Source organism: Gopherus evgoodei, chromosome 8 (assembly GCF_007399415.2).
Source record: "Gopherus evgoodei ecotype Sinaloan lineage chromosome 8, rGopEvg1_v1.p, whole genome shotgun sequence".
Lineage (NCBI taxonomy): Eukaryota > Metazoa > Chordata > Testudines > Testudinidae > Gopherus > Gopherus evgoodei.
Genome location: NC_044329.1, coordinates 40,278,851 through 40,294,561, shown reverse-complemented (window position 1 = coordinate 40,294,561; position 15,711 = coordinate 40,278,851). Strand labels below are relative to the sequence as shown.

General features: G+C 47.0%; 1 protein-coding gene across 3 annotated transcripts in view; it reads right to left on the bottom strand.

Annotated features, from left to right (window-relative positions):
- The window catches only part of PCDH1 (protocadherin 1), a 133,224-nt gene that overhangs the window by 61,071 nt on the left and 56,442 nt on the right, over positions 1 to 15,711 (bottom strand). For all 3 annotated transcript variants that reach the window (XR_004001669.1, XM_030573225.1, XM_030573226.1), the window contains exon 4: positions 3,634 to 3,853. Coding sequence is in view for 2 of the 3 variants with exons in the window: in XM_030573225.1 (XP_030429085.1) it covers positions 3,634 to 3,853 (220 nt within the window). In the remaining variant the exon portion in view is untranslated. The remainder of the gene's footprint in view (positions 1 to 3,633; positions 3,854 to 15,711) is intronic.

Here is a 15,711-nt window from a genome sequence, read left to right as displayed (position 1 = left end):
AAATTGGATCAGACCCTAATATGCTAGCCTCACCAGAAGATTCTCTAGCTAATTATCATGAAGTAAGGTAGCAGTGTAACTAGGTACCTTTCAAGCTACAGATCCCCTGGCCTGGTTCCATAGTCACCCAATGTATCACCTAGGAGGATGAGAATTTTTGACCCTATCCTCATACTCTCTGTTGATATAATTATCTTTGTGAGACAATCTGAAGAACACAGAGACAGGCTAGAGTTAATGTCAGAAGAATCAGTGGAGCCCTGGCCTCTCACACTTTCTGCATCTAGTTTGTGTGTGTACCAGCAGCGGCTGGAAACAAGGGAGCCTGACTAACATGTGAGGGGAGCTTGACCCAGGCCAAGTGATGGTGGCCACAAAATAGAGTTTTGTATCTCTTCAGTCCTGTTGTGTATGTGAACATGGTGTGTGCATGCATGTGTGGGTTGGTAAGCATGTATGTGTGGTGTGCACATGCGTATGTGCATGCCTAGCTGCTGTCCATGGCAGTGAGCATGTTAGTGAAGGCACCTTACTATAGGAGGGAGGGGAAAAGTTTATAAGCAGAGACTGATATTTTCATTATTTAGGGGAATCATGTTCAGGTACTGCAGAAAAAAGATGCAGGGCACTAACCGGGACAAGTGTCCCCTGCCCTCTCTAAGGTCTAGCTCAGTGGTTTTCAAACTTTTTTTCTGGTGACCGAGTTGAAGAAAATTGTTGATGCCCACATCCCAATGGAGCTGGGGATGAGGGATTTGGGGTGTGGGAGGGGTTCAGGGCTGGGGCAGAGGGTTGGGGTGTGGGGGTGAGGACTGTGGGTGGAGCCAGGAATGAGGGGTTCAGGGTGTGGGAGGGGGTTCTGGGCTTGGGCAAGGGGTTGGGGTGCAGGAGGGGCTCAGGGCTCTGGGCTGGGGGGTGTAGGCTCTGGGGTGGGGGTGGGGATGAGGGGTTTGGGGTGCAGGAGGGGGCTCCGGGTTTAGGGGGGCTCAGGGCTGGGGCAAGAGGATGGGATGCAGGAAGGGATCAGGTCTCTGGGCTGGGGGTGCAGGCTCTGGGGTGGGGCCAGGGATGAGGGGTTTGGGGTGTAGGAAAGGGCTCTGGGTTTGTGGGGGGGCTCAGGACTGGGGCAGGCGATTGGAGCGTGGGCTTACCTTGGGCGGCACAGCGGAGGCATCCTGCCTTTCCTGGCACTGTGGACCGCACTGTCGCCAAGAAGCAGCCAGCAGCAGGTCTGGCTCCTAGCGCACAAACCTCCCCTCCTCCCATTTGCCAGTGCTTGGGGCAGGAGCAGCACACAGAGCCCTGTGGCCCTCCATCTAGGAGCTGGCTGCAACCCAGTGCCTTACATTCCATGACCCAGTACTTGGTCACAACCCGCAGTTTGAAAACCACTGGTCTAGCTCACTCCTTGCACTCTGTTCCCCTGCTGAGAATTGAATAGCTCAGAGATCAACAACATAGTGGGGCTAAATTATCTCCCTCTGCTGGCTAGTCAAGGGGTTTCTCCAACAGCCTGATTGATGACAGCTTTGCTGGAGCTGAAACTGACCTGAACAGGATTAATCATTAAGAAGGGGAAAAGAGTCCAGAATAGTCAGAATCCCAGAGGCTAAAGGCAGCTGCAGCTCTCACTAGGCAGAGGCAGTACTGTGTGTCTAACGCACAGGGCCAAGATTCTGTTGCTGACTCTGCAGCCTGAGCATGTCACCTCCTCTTTCTGAGCCTTAGTTTCCTCACCAAAATCTTCCCCAGCAGATGCCATATGCTGCCAGTGGGAACTCTGCTCTGCTACTTGTTTTAGTCTTCTGTGTGTCCCCATCTGTCCCTTGTTCTGTCTCTCTTTCCTTCACCTCCTCTGTCCAGCTCTAGTCTCTCTTCCTTTCCTATCCCTTCCTCTGTTTTCACAGGCACACAGCCTTCACCCTCTAGTGATCACTATCATTATCGATGACACGCAACCATTGCTTACTCAGCTGACATGGTGTCATATCAGAATCCTCCTCACAGGTCTCTCAACAGTCCCTTCCACTCACCCAGCTCTCACCTGAGGGTTATGACACAGCATATGGTAGAGACCCCAAGAACCCCATCAGACAGGCCCCAGATCTCTCCTTTCTCCCCTTTTTCCAAGCTGAAGGTTTCTCCTTTTTGGGAGGAAGTGGTCTGTTTGAAATTCCCACAATCAGAGGGGAAGCTTTATGCCATTTTAGCACATCCTGGATTCAGGGGGCACTTCAGTGCTAGAGATTGCTCTAACTTGGTCTGACTGTGCTCCCCCAGGTCCACTGAGCAGCCCAGAATATCTGGAACATAGTGCACTCCAGCCATATCCTCTCAGGCCCCTGTCCCAGAAACTAATAAGAAGGGATTTGGGGCCCATCCCACCAGCCTTTACCACCATGCAATCCCCATCTCACCACAGGTATTCCCAGTGTAGAGGTCCAGTGGCTTTCCAACCCCCCAGGCTGCCTGAGCCCCCTTGCAAGCTCCAGCCACAGCAAGTGCCCAGCAATGTGCTGACACAGCCACCCTTTTTCTACCTTGTCCCAAGTGAGGGAACCCCTGCTTATTTCCATCTCTCCCAACAGTTGGGAAAATTTACAGCAACAATTTTAATGCCTTGCTCTTCCCCAAAGGTTCCTCTGCAGCCACTTAATGAGAGGCCTCATTTCAGAGGAAAACTCCTCAATGCCAGAAGAAGGTAGAAGAGGAGAGGTATTGGGCACACAGCCAGAGCCTTGGCAGGAGGAGGCAGCGTAGCCTGACAGAAGTGATTAGTTGAGGGGGACAGACAGACCGCTGGCACTGGCAGGGGCAACAACAGTGCCCAAGCCATGGCTAAGGTGGAGAAGAGGCAGATGATCTGCAATGGCAGCAAAGAGACATTTTTGATGGGGCCATAAAAAAAGAGTTAAGCTGTTATGGGTTTGCCACAATCATGTCACCATGTCTTTTCTTCTTCCAATGTCTCTTGCTATCCCAAGGATGGTCCTTTTGTATTCTTCCTCTCTGCCACTATGAAGGCTCTCATGGCTTCAATATCCACCTCTACACCAAGGAATCTCCTAGGCCCTCTCCCCTCCATCTTGTTTCTCCCCAGCTGCTCCTCTGGGTCTGTTTAAACAGGAGTTTCAAATCCATTTTTAACATATAACACCATTGTATATGCTAACCCAGACACTCCTCTGGCCTTTGTTCCAAGACACAAAGAGCTGTGATTTGCTCAAGGGCTCAGTTGCAAACTGTAGCCCAGATCTCCCCTTCAATTATCCTCCAGGACGTTCTGCTGACAACCCAAATCAGAGCCTTCTGGTCCCCTCCTTCCTGTGCCATGTCAGCCCCAGTCATCACTTTGACTCCTCTATGCCTACCTCCCATGTCCTGTTTTCTTCTTTCTTCCTCTCCAGTGACCACCTTGCTGAGCCCCTTCTCATCCTTAGTGGTCTCTTGCCATCAGAACTGTGACTTTCTCTGGCCTCCCTGCCTCATGCTGTCCAAGTCTGTCCCAATATGGCTACTAACCACCCCCACCTATCCCTCCTCCATGGGATGCAGATTTGCGAGTCTTTGAAGTACCTGCACCAAGACAATCTGCAGGAAGGAGGCTGACATGCATGCAGCAGGATCTCTTACCGTTTTCAGGGTGCTCTATCTCCCCAATACTACCGTCGGGTGTGGTGCGCTCATAATGATCCTCAGGCAGAGCTAATGGCCCAATCCGGGGCCCTGATGATGACTTGCTGCTGGGCGTCTCTGACTCTTCTAGCCCGCTGTCATAGTAACTATGTTGTGAGGGGTCCTGCAAGTCCTGTGCCTGATTAGCTGCAGAGAATGTCACTCGACGATGAGGTAGCTGCAAAGAAAACAGAAAAGAGATAAGAGGTCATACTAGCTACCCACAGGGTGTGATCAGGACTGGTTATGAAACCTGATCTCCCCAGCAGAGCACTGAAGACAAAGAACCACAGCTTTCTCTTGACCCTAAGCCCTGTCAACTGAAAAAATCTTTAATTTCATGAGTCCCCAAATGGACAACATCTGCAACCTCAGAGTAATCTTACCCCGCTCCCAACAACAAGTGTCACCTCTCCTCATCTCAGGTGTCTCCCCTTGACTGACACCATCTCTCACCTCAGGGTCTTTCCAGTTCTCACCAAAGAAACTGCCCCCCCAACAAACATCATCTCTCACCTCAGAGTCCACCCTCCAATTTACACTCTCTCTCTAACTTCAACACCCCATCACCCAACAGACATCATCTCGTATTTCAGAGCTCCATGGAATCACGCCCCATTCTCCCTTACTACCATATCACCTCAGAGAACCCCCAACTGGCATAATCTCTAACCTCAGAATGCTCCCTGACTAGCAGTCCCTCAGCTAACATCATCTCTGATCTCACAGTCCCCCACAGGAATTACATTACACCAACTCTCATCTCAGAGCCAACTGCTTCCACAACAGACACAATCTCCAACTCAGAGGAACCCCAGCAGAGTTCTCCAAAACAGGGTCCCAGAACTGCCTGATCTTTGACTACTCAGCGGACACAATCTCAGACCTCAGAGTCCCATTCACAACTGACATCACATCTAACCTCAGAGGTCTCCTCTCGACTAAAACCATCTCTCATCTCAGAGACCCCAATTGACATAGACTCATAGACTTTAAGACCAGAAAGGACTATCATGATCATATAGTCTGACCTCCTTCACTTCATAGGTCCCAGAACCTCACCCACCCACTCCTGTAATAGGACCATAATCTCTGGAAGTCCTCAAATCTTGATTTAAAGACTTCAAGTGACAGAGAATCCATCATTTACTCTACTTCTAAAACAGCAAGTTAAGAGTGCCCTATGATACAAGGAAGGCACTCTCAAATAAGAGGATCAGTTAGACTCTGAGTGTGTGGATGCAACCCACCAGCCAGACACCTGGGAAAGAATTCTATATAGTAACTCAGAGCCCTCCCCAGTGTCCCAATTCCGGATGTTGGAAATAATCTCTCACCTCAATCCCCTCTGACACCAACACTCACCTCAAAGTCCCCAACTGATACCAACTCTTACTTCAGTGCAAGCCCCACCATTGATACCTTACAGCAACTCTGCGATTAATACCAACCCTAACCTCAGTGCAATCCTCTCCTGATATCAACACTCAAATCAGAGGGCACCCTGGATTGACACCAGTTTTCATCTCAACACAATCCCCTTGATTCATTCAAACTCTCACCTCAGCACAACCCCCCAACTTATACCAACATTCACATCAGAGGGCACCAACTGATACCACCTCTCACCTCAGCACAATCACCTTGATTGATTCAAACTAACACATCAATGCAATTCCCCCTCACCCCAATCGATATCAACTCTAACCTCAGAGCTACCCCCTGATTGATAGCAACAGTCACCTGAGGGAAATCCCAGGATTTATAACAACTCTGACCTTGGAGCAACTTCCCGATTAATAACAACTCTCAACTCAGAAAAACCTCTCTCATTTATCCCACCTCCCCTCAGTGCAACCCCACATTTGACATTTAACTCTCATTTTAAGGGAAACTCCCCACACTGATACTAATTCTGACCTCAGAGCAACCCTTCTGATATACACCACCTCTCACCTTACAGCAGGCTCCTGATTGACACCAACTTTCATTTCAGAGCAACCCTCTGATTGATATTAGCTCTCATCTCAGAAAAAACACACCAGATTGATACCAGCTCTCATCCCAGCACAACCACCCAGTGATTCAAACTCTCACCTCATTGCAACCCCCTTGATTGACACCTGTTCTCCCCACAGTTGATAGGAACTCTGATCACTGAGCAACCTCTATAATTAATACCAATTATCACCTCAGAGAACACACAACCAGCTGACATCAGCTATCACACCCAGAGTAACACACAACCCCAATTGGTACCAACTCTCACCTCAGATTAACCCCAACTGAAACCAACTCTCAGCTCAGAGCAATCTCCGGATCATTAAAATTATCACCTCAGCACAACCTCCCACAGATACAAAAAATCTCACAGCAAAGTGCCCCCCCTTGATACCATCTCTCACATCAATATAAGCCCCTTGATTGATACCAACTTTCTCCTCAGCACAACCTCCAATCAATATCAGCTCTTACCAGAGCAACCTCCTGAATGATACCAATTTACAATTCAGAGCAACCCCCCCACAATTTATACCAACTCTTACCTCAGAGCAACCTCGTCCCCAATGATACCAGCTCTGATCTCAGTGTAACCCTAGCCACTGATACCAATTCTTACTTCAGAGTGCTCCTCCCAATTGATAACACCTGTCACCTAAGCACAACACCCTCATTCATACCAACTCTCATCTCATTGCAACCCCCACTCCGATCTACACTAGCTATCACCTCAGAATACCCGCCCTGATTGACACCAACTCTCAATTTAGTGCAATTCTGCCATTGACACATAGGCCTTGTCTATACTACTAAGTTATGTCATCAAAACTGCTGTTTGTGGACTCAAACAGTGAATGTGTACACTGCACGGTGACGTTTATCAGAAAAAATGCCTGGTTTTGGTGATAAAATACATCCACCTTCATGAGAAATTTTCCTCTACAATTTTGTTAACAAAGTGCAAGTGTAGACACCACCCTTCATTTCATCACCTTAACTGGCCTCCAGGAGGTGTCCCACAATGCCCATCCTGACCACGCTGGTCAGCAGTTTGAACTCCACTGCCCTGCAGCCAGATAAACAACCATCCGCCCCTTAGAAGCCCTGGGAATTTTTGAAATTCCATTTCCTGTTTGCTCAGCATGGAGAGTTCTCATCGCATCTTCCCAGGTGACCATGGTGGATTATTGCAGCAAATGCATGGACCACTGCAGAACGGTTGGATCTGCTCCATATATGGGGAGAGGAGGCTATGCAGTCCTAGCTGCGCTTGAGCTGTAAGAATTAGGATACCTATGGGCAGATTTTTTGAGGCTTGTGAAAAAGGGGCTATGATCAGAACATGCTGCAGTGCAGAGCAAAGATGTAGGAGCTGAGGCAGGTGTACCATAAGGTGAGGGAGGCAAACCATCACTCAGGTGCTTCACCTAAGACCTGCTGGTTCTATAAGGAGCTGGATGCTATCCTTGGTGGCGACCCCACCTCGACTGCCAACAGCCCCATGGATACTTCAGCGGGCATGGAGGTGGCGGAAAGAGGACCTAACCCAGAGAATGAAGTTATTGATGAAGAGGTGGAGTTAGATGAGGATGTGCAGCTCCCGGTGGGGTTGGCTGGTGGGGCAGACAGCCAGGAACTGTTCTTCACTTCAGAGGTTTCTAGCCAGTCTCAGCAGTTGCTCTCCGGCAAGCAAGAAGCAGGAGATGAGACTCCTGGTAAGTGGTTGTGGCTTGTGTAGCGCGGAAGTGGGTTCATAGAAGAAACGTGGGAGGCTAGCTGTGTTTCTGTGAACTGGACATTACCCTGTGTAGCTAATCAGTATGGTGGAGCAAGATGCTGATGCAGACTGAGATCTCACGAGAATCCTCCAGAGAGATTTTGAGAAAAGTTTCCTGGAGGTCTTCAGTAATCTTCTGCCAAAGGTTCCGTGGCAGAGCAGCTTTGTTCCTTCCCCCATTGTAGGAAACTTTCCAGGGCCATTTGGCAATCACTTGTGCAAGGACCAAAGTGGCACATAGGTGAGCAGGGTGGAAGCCACAAGCATGGAGTAGATGTACCCTTGTTTCCCTGCTTACACTTAGCAGTGAGATATCTGCTAGAATTACACCTGCCTGTGGAAAAGTGTGGGAGAATTTTAGAATTTGTTCCCTAGAATGTTGCACTACAACCCTTGCAAAGAGTCAGGTTTCAGAGTAGCAGCCATGTTAGTCTGTATCCGAAAAAAGAACAGAAGTACTTGTGGCACCTTAGAGACTAACAAATTTATTTGAGCATAAGCTTTCGTAGGCTACAGCCCACTTCATCAGATGCATTGAATGGAACATATAAGAAGAGTATATACATACAGAGAAGATGCCATACCAGCTCTAAGAGGCTAATTAATTAAGATGACCTGTTATCAGCAGGAAAAAAAACTTTTGTAGTGATAATCAAGATGGTCAATTACAGATAGTTGACAAGAGGTGTAAGGATAGTTATCATAAGGAAATAGATTCAAGTAGTATAATGACTCAGCCATTCCTAGTCTCTGTGAGGAGACTATCCTTACACCTCTTGTCAACTGTCTGTAATTGACCACCTTGATTATAACTACAAAAGTTTTTTTCCTGCTGATAACAGGTCATCTTAATTAATTAGCCTCTTAGAGCTGGTATGGCATCTTCTCTGTATATATATATATATATATATATATATATATATATATATATATACATACATACACACACACATATACTCATTTCTTATCTTTTCTATTCTATGCATCCAATGAAGTGGGCTGTAGCCCACAAAAGCTTATACTCAAATAAATGTGTTAGTCTCTATGCCACAAATACTCCTGTTCTTCTTGCAAAGAGTGTGTGCTGTTTTCACCATGTGGAGAGCCCCATCCTCCCCCTCTCCCCACCAACACTCATCATACTTTGGGTGTTCGCAGAGATGCATGCCTGGCTACGGTCAGTGAGAAAGTGATGGCAATGTTGCAAAAGATGTACAGTATTTAACAGAAATGTTTCAGTGCTGTGTGTGAATTTAACAATCCCGCTTCTGTGCATTGTCCCCTGTGCTTCACCAGATGTGGCCTTCAGGAACACCCCACACATCTCAGCTGAGCGTCTCCATGAGATAAGAATGCGCTCAAGACACAGCAAAGCAGGCATGTTCTGTGAGGTCCTGCAGTGCTCCAATGCAGAAAAAAGCTGAACAACAGGACAAAAAAGAGAATCACGCATTCTGAGCGGATGATTAAAGTAATGGAGGAGCAAACACAGATGCTGAAGTCCTTAATAATGCAGACTGAGCAGATTAGTGCTCAACTCCAACTGCAGTACATTCAGAACTCTTTTCCATGCCCCCCACCCCAAACTCTGCCAGCATATTCCTTTCCACCTTCCAGGATTTCTTGGTTTCCCCTTCATTCCAACCGCTGGGACAATTTTCATAGCGATAGCTGGACCTACACACAGTTGTGAAAGTCTGCCCTTCCCTGATTCCTCCTTTCCCACCAAGCATATGAGTGTTTGTGTGTGTGGCTTCTTGTGCAATAAAAGCAAACTTTTATAATGGTAAATCACCTTTATTTTTTTTCTACAAGGTGAGATTGCAGGCATTGCCAATACATACACAGGCATTTTAATCACTTTATTACAGGAATATAAGGCCTCAGATGTCACCATTGCCCCCTAGGAAAACTACATGTAATGTAACATTAAAGCAACTCAGACAGAGATATATGTTACTGGTGATCATTGTCAAAGTGCTGCCTCAAAGCCTCCCTGATTCACATACAATGGAGCCGCACCATAGGCGCATTTAACTTACGCAATTTTAACTATACGTGTTCGGCAAAACAAAACAAAAAAAGAAAAATAGCAATTTAAATACTTTACCTGTAGTGCGAGCGATTCCACCCGCCATTCCACTCAATGAGCGTTTGACTATAGGCAATTTTCACCTTACGCGCCGACTTTGGAACTAACCCCTGCGTAAGATGCGACTCCCCTGTAGCTCCCCTCTGGGATCCTCTGACAACCCTGGTATCTGGCTGCTCAAAATCAGCAGCCAAGCAGTCTGCCTCCGTACTCCACCCTTGTGCAAACCTTTCACCTTTAGCTTCTTGGAGATTATGCAACGTACAGCATGCAGCTATGACCATAGGAATATTATCCTCAGTGAGGTCCAACCTGCCATAAAGGCACCATCAGTGCACCTTTAATCTGCACATTCAACTGTCATCCGTCACTTACTGAGCCTGCTGTTGAACCGCTCCTTACTGCTGTCCAGGAGTCCTGCATAAGATTTCATGAGCCACAGCTTTAAGGGGTAGGCAAGGTCCCCCAGAATCACTATGGGCATTTAACACCCCACATTGTAATCTTCTGGTTAGGAAAGAAAGTTCCCGTTAGTAGCTTTCTGTACAGGCTGGTGTTCCTGAAGATACATGCATTATGCACCTTCCCAGACCGCCTCACACTGATGTCAGTGAAACATCCATGGTGATCCACAAGTGCCTGCAGCACCATGGAGAAATACCCCTTCCTATTGATGTACTCCATCGCACGGTGGTCTGGTGCCAAAATTGGAATATGTGTGCCATCTATCGCCCCTCCATAGTTAGGGAAACCCATTTCTGCAAACCCATTTCTATTTCACGCACATTTCCCAGAGTCACGGTCCTTCGTAGCAGGATGCAATATATTACCCTACACACTTCCATTAACGCAGCTCCAACAGTTGAATTCCCCACTCCAAATTGATTTGTGACCGACTGGTACCAGTCCGGAGTTACCAGCTTCCACACATTGATTGCCACATGCTTCTCTACCAAGAGGGCAGCTCTCATTCTGGTGTCCTCCTGCTGCAGGTCTGGGTGAGCTCCACACACAGTTCCAGGAAGGTGGCTTTCCACATCCAAAAGTTCTGTAGCCACTGTTTGTCATCCCACACTTACATGACAATACGATTCCACCATACAGTACTTGTTTCCCGAGCCCAAAAGTGATGGTCTTCTCTCTACGCACCTGCTCTGTAAATGTCAAAAGCAATCTAAAGTTGCTTCTATTCATATCACGCAGAATGTCAGGCGCCTGCGAATCTTCTTCAGTGAGGAACTGCACTGCCATCCATAATTTCTTTGTGACATTACACTCCATATGTTTTATGGAAATATGCTTATGAGTGTAAATATAATGTAACTGGAAAATGCTTTATGCAAAAGGTGTCTTGTAAGGTATCATTACAAAGCTTATAATCTACGGAGTGCGTTCATCCTATTTGTATGAATGTATCATTCTTGTATCCGAAGTTAGAAATATGAAGTATTACTCTGAAGTCCTACTGTAACAATACAAAGTGTGGGCCATTAATGGTGGCTTGGAATCTTGATGGCCCCCCGTTAACTAGGACAACTGGTTGTAAATGGCTCTTTTTACTTGTAAGCCTTCCTGTGTCCCTGGTGCCAGCCTGTGAGTAATGAAGTCTCACAGGACATGTGAACATGTCACATGATACTGGAATCCATCTTAAACCTGGTGCTTTTCCATTTAGAAGGAAGGGTAGGAACCCAAAGAGAGACAAAAATTTCCCCCTTTGTGCCAAAGATATAAAAGCGGGTGGAACAGAACAAAGGGGACTGCCAGTCATGAGAAATCCTCTAGTTACCACCTGAGCTGGAACTAACAAGAACTGTACTGGGGAAAGGATTAGGCCTAGACTAAGACTGAGTCTAGTCTGTGAAAGACGCTTATAGAACATCTCTGAGGGTGAGATTTACTTGTATTCAGTTTCTTAAATGGATTAGGCTTAGATTTACATGTTTTGTTTTATTTTGCTTGGTAACTTACTTTGTTCTGTCTGTTATTACTTAAAACCACTTAAATCCTACTTTTTATACTTAATAAAATCACTTTGGTTTATTAATTAACCCAGAGTAAGTGATTAATATCTGGGGGAGCAAACAGCTATGCATATCTCTCAGGTGTTACAGAGGGTGGACAATTTATGAGTTTACTCTGTATAAGCTTTATACAGAGTAAACCGGATATATTTTGGGTTTGGATCCCATTGGGAGCTGGGTGTCTAGGTGCTGGAGATAAGTGACTTGCTGAGCAGTTTTTGGTAAAGTTTGCAGCTTTGGGGGCATGAACCAGACCTGGGGCTGTTATCAGAGACATAGATAAACACAATTAGTTGGAGGAGAGTCAACACAGCTTTTATAAAGGGAAATCATGACTCAATCTATTAGAATTATTTGAGGTGGCAACAAGCATGTGAACCAGTGGATATAGTGTACTTGGACTTTCAGAAAACCCTCCCCAAAGGCTCTTAAGCAAAGTAAGGGGTCATGGGATAAGAGGGAAGTCCTCTTATGAGCCTAAAAGACAGGAAACAAAAGGTAGGAATAAATGGTCAGTTTTCAGAATGGAGAAAGGTAAGTAGTGATGTCCCTCAGGAATCTGTAGTGGGACCAGTGCTCTTCAACATCTTCATAAATGATCTGGAAAAACTGGTAAACAGTGAAGTGGGAAACTTTGCAAATGATACAAAATTATTCAAGATAGTTAAGTAGAAAGCAAACTGCAAATTGTTACAAAGTGAATCTCACAAAACTGGGTGGCTGGGTGACAAAATGGCAGAAAAAAGTTAATATTGACCAATGCAAAGTAATGCACATTGGAAAACATAATCCCAACCATACACACAAAATGATGGGGCATTAAACTAGATGTTACCATTCAAGAAAGAGATCTTGGAGTCAGTCTCTGAAAACATCTGCTGAGTGTTCAATGGCAGACAAAAAAACCTAACAGAATGTTAATAACCATTAGGAAAAGGATAGATAATAAGACATTAAAAATAATGCCGCAATATCAACTCATGGTATGCCCACAACTTGAATACTGAATGCAGTTCTGGTTGCTTCTTCTCAGAAAAGATATATTAGAAATGGAAAGATGTAGAGGGCAACAAAAATGATTAAGGATATGGAACGGTTGCCATATGAGAAGAGATTTAAAAGACTGGGATTGTTCAGCTTGGAAAAGAGATGAATAAGGGGGAATATGACAGAGGTCTATAAAATCACAAATGGTGTGGAGAAAGTGAACACGGAAGTGTTATTGACCCCTTCACAAAACACAAGAATAGGGGTCACCCAAGGAAATTAATAGGCAGCAGCTTTAAAACAAACAAAAGGAAGTATTTCTTCACACAAGGCACACTCAACCTGTAGAACTCATTGCCAGGGGATGTTGTGAAGGCCAAAACTATAACTGGGTTCACAAAAGAAGATAAAGTCATGGAGGATAAGCCTATCAATGGCTATTAGCCAAGACGGTCTGGGGTGCAATCCCATACTCTGTGTCCCCAAGCATCTGACTGCCAGATGCTGGGAATGGTTGATGGGATAGATCACTTGATAATTGCCCTGTTCAGTTCATTGCCTTTGAAGCATCTGGCACTGGCCACTGTCAGAAGACAGAATATTGGACTAGATGGTCCATTGATCTGACCCAGTATGGCAATTCTTATATTCTTATACCACCTCTTATCTCAGAGCAACTTCTCAATTGATACCAACTCTCACCTCAGAGCAACCCCTGCCCATTGATACTAACTCCCACCTCAGAGGAACCTCCCATTGATACCAATACTCACCTCAGGGAACCCTCAGAGTGAACAACTCTCACCTCACTTCAAACCCCGCTCTCCACAGATACCAACTCTCACCTCAGAGCAACATCCACGATTGACACAAACTCTCACCTCGGCTCAGCCATCCCCATTGATACCAACTGTCACCTCAGAGCATGCCCCAGATTCATGCCACTTGTCACCTCAGTGCAACCTCCCCTGAACAGATACCAACTCTCACCTCAGCACAATCACCCCCACCTGATACCAACTGTCACCTCAGAGCAACCACCTGTTTGACACCAGCTCTCAGAGCTACCCCCTGATTTTTTACCAACTCTCACCTCAGTGCAACCCCCCCGCAATTGACTCCAACTCTCACCTCAGAGCATCCTTCCAATTGACACCAACTCCTACATTTCTTTTAAGCTGTATGGCTGTGCAGCTGCCTGTTAAGCCCTTTGCAGGGGCTCAAGGCTGCAGCGGGTAGAGAAGCCTCTTCCCCAACATGGACCTGCTGCGGCAGGGAGAGGTGCCCCTCCCTGCTGGCCCCAACACAGACCTGCCCCAGACTTGCTGTGGCCGGAGGAGAGGAGCCCCTCCTTCAGCCCAGCCCGGGCCAGGCCAGACAGAGCTGCTGGGGAGAGGAGCCCCTTTCTCGGCCCAGCCCAGGCCCACCGAAGCTGCTGGAGAGAGGTGCTCCTCGCTCAGCCCAGCCCAGCCCACCCCAGAGCTGCCACGGCTGGGGGAGACGCCTCTTCCTTGGCCCCAAGCTGCTGCATCAAGAGAGGGCTGGGGGGAATTCTCTCTCCCCAACACAGCCCCGGGGCAGCCTACACCCTAAACCCTAAACCCATCATCCCCAGACCCACCCCACAGCCCACATCCCTCATCTGCCCCAGCCCAGAGCCTTCACACCTGGCTGGAGCCCTCACCTCCTGCACCCAACCCTCTACCCCAGCCCTGAGCCCTCTCCTGTACCCTGAACCTTTCATCCTCAGCCCCACCCCAGAGCCTACACCCCCAGCCAGAGCCTTCACCCCCCGCTACACACCCTAACCCTCTGCCCCAGCCCTGAGCCCCCTCCCACATTTTGAACCCCTTGGCCCCACCCCCACTACATGAATTTTGTTATGTGCACCAATATGAAGGTGATGTGTCACACATCAACTCAATATTGGTGCACACAACAAAATTCATTCCACACATGGACGTAAAAAAACTATCACCTGAGAACAACCCCACCTGATAGATACCAAGTTTCACCTTTCAGCAGCCCCCCAATTTACACCAACTCTGACCTCACTGCAAGCCCCCAATCGATCTCAACTCTCACCTCAGAACAACCCTTTGACTGACACCCATTCTCACCTCAGAGCATCCCCCGACTGACACCAATGCAACTGTGCTGCTATAAGCTCAGAACAGGTATCATCAAGTGATCCATCCCATCACCCATTCCCTGTTTCCAGCAAACAGAGGCTAGGGACACCATCCCTGCCCATCCTGGCTAATAGCCATTGATGGATCTATCCTCCATGAACTTATCTACTTCTTTTTTGAACCCTGTTATAGTCTAGGCCTTCACAACAGCTTTTGGCAAACAGTTCCACAGGTTGACTGTGTGTTAAGTGGAGACTTCTTCACTTGTCACTTAAAAGCAGCTGCATCTGGGGGAGAACAGGAGTATACAGAAGTGCAACACAGCATCTAAGGAGAGAAGTGAAGAGAAATCTCATATCTGATGGAAACCACTTGCGGGGATTTATGGAAGCAGAATTTGAATTACCTAGTTTCAAATTGTCCAAGGCAAAGAACTTATGCCTCAGCTCTTAGGCAGCCAGACCTTAGATCATTAATGGCCACAAGTGATCAGCCCTTTGATTTTACCCTCATTTGAATGCCAGTATTCCCTGCAGCACAGCATCCCTTAGTACAGGGGCAGTCAATAGGAGGACTGCGGGTCAAATGTGGACAACCAGATGTTCTGAACAAATAAGTAAATAAAAAGATTTCTCTATTATCATTATTGTTATTGCGATGTGAAAAATGTTTCTCTGGAGTCTGGACCGTGAATGTACCTTGACCAAGAAATGGGGACCATGACAAAAAATAATTGACTACCCCTTCCTTAGTACTTCAGGATTAGCACTGACTCAGAGCAGACAGCACTCCTCTATCAAATCACCCACTCCCTGCAGCACAGTGACTCCTAGCACAATACTGGGGTGTCAGTCAGCACTGACTCAGAGAGAAAAGCACTCCCTGTTGAGTCACTCACACCACTCCCTGCAGCACAATATCCCTCACATTATGCTGGCATATTAGGATCATCATGTGAGATGTACACAGTTCACAGCCCAATGTGGTATCTGTAAAGAGCATATTTGTTATAGAGAGTGTGTT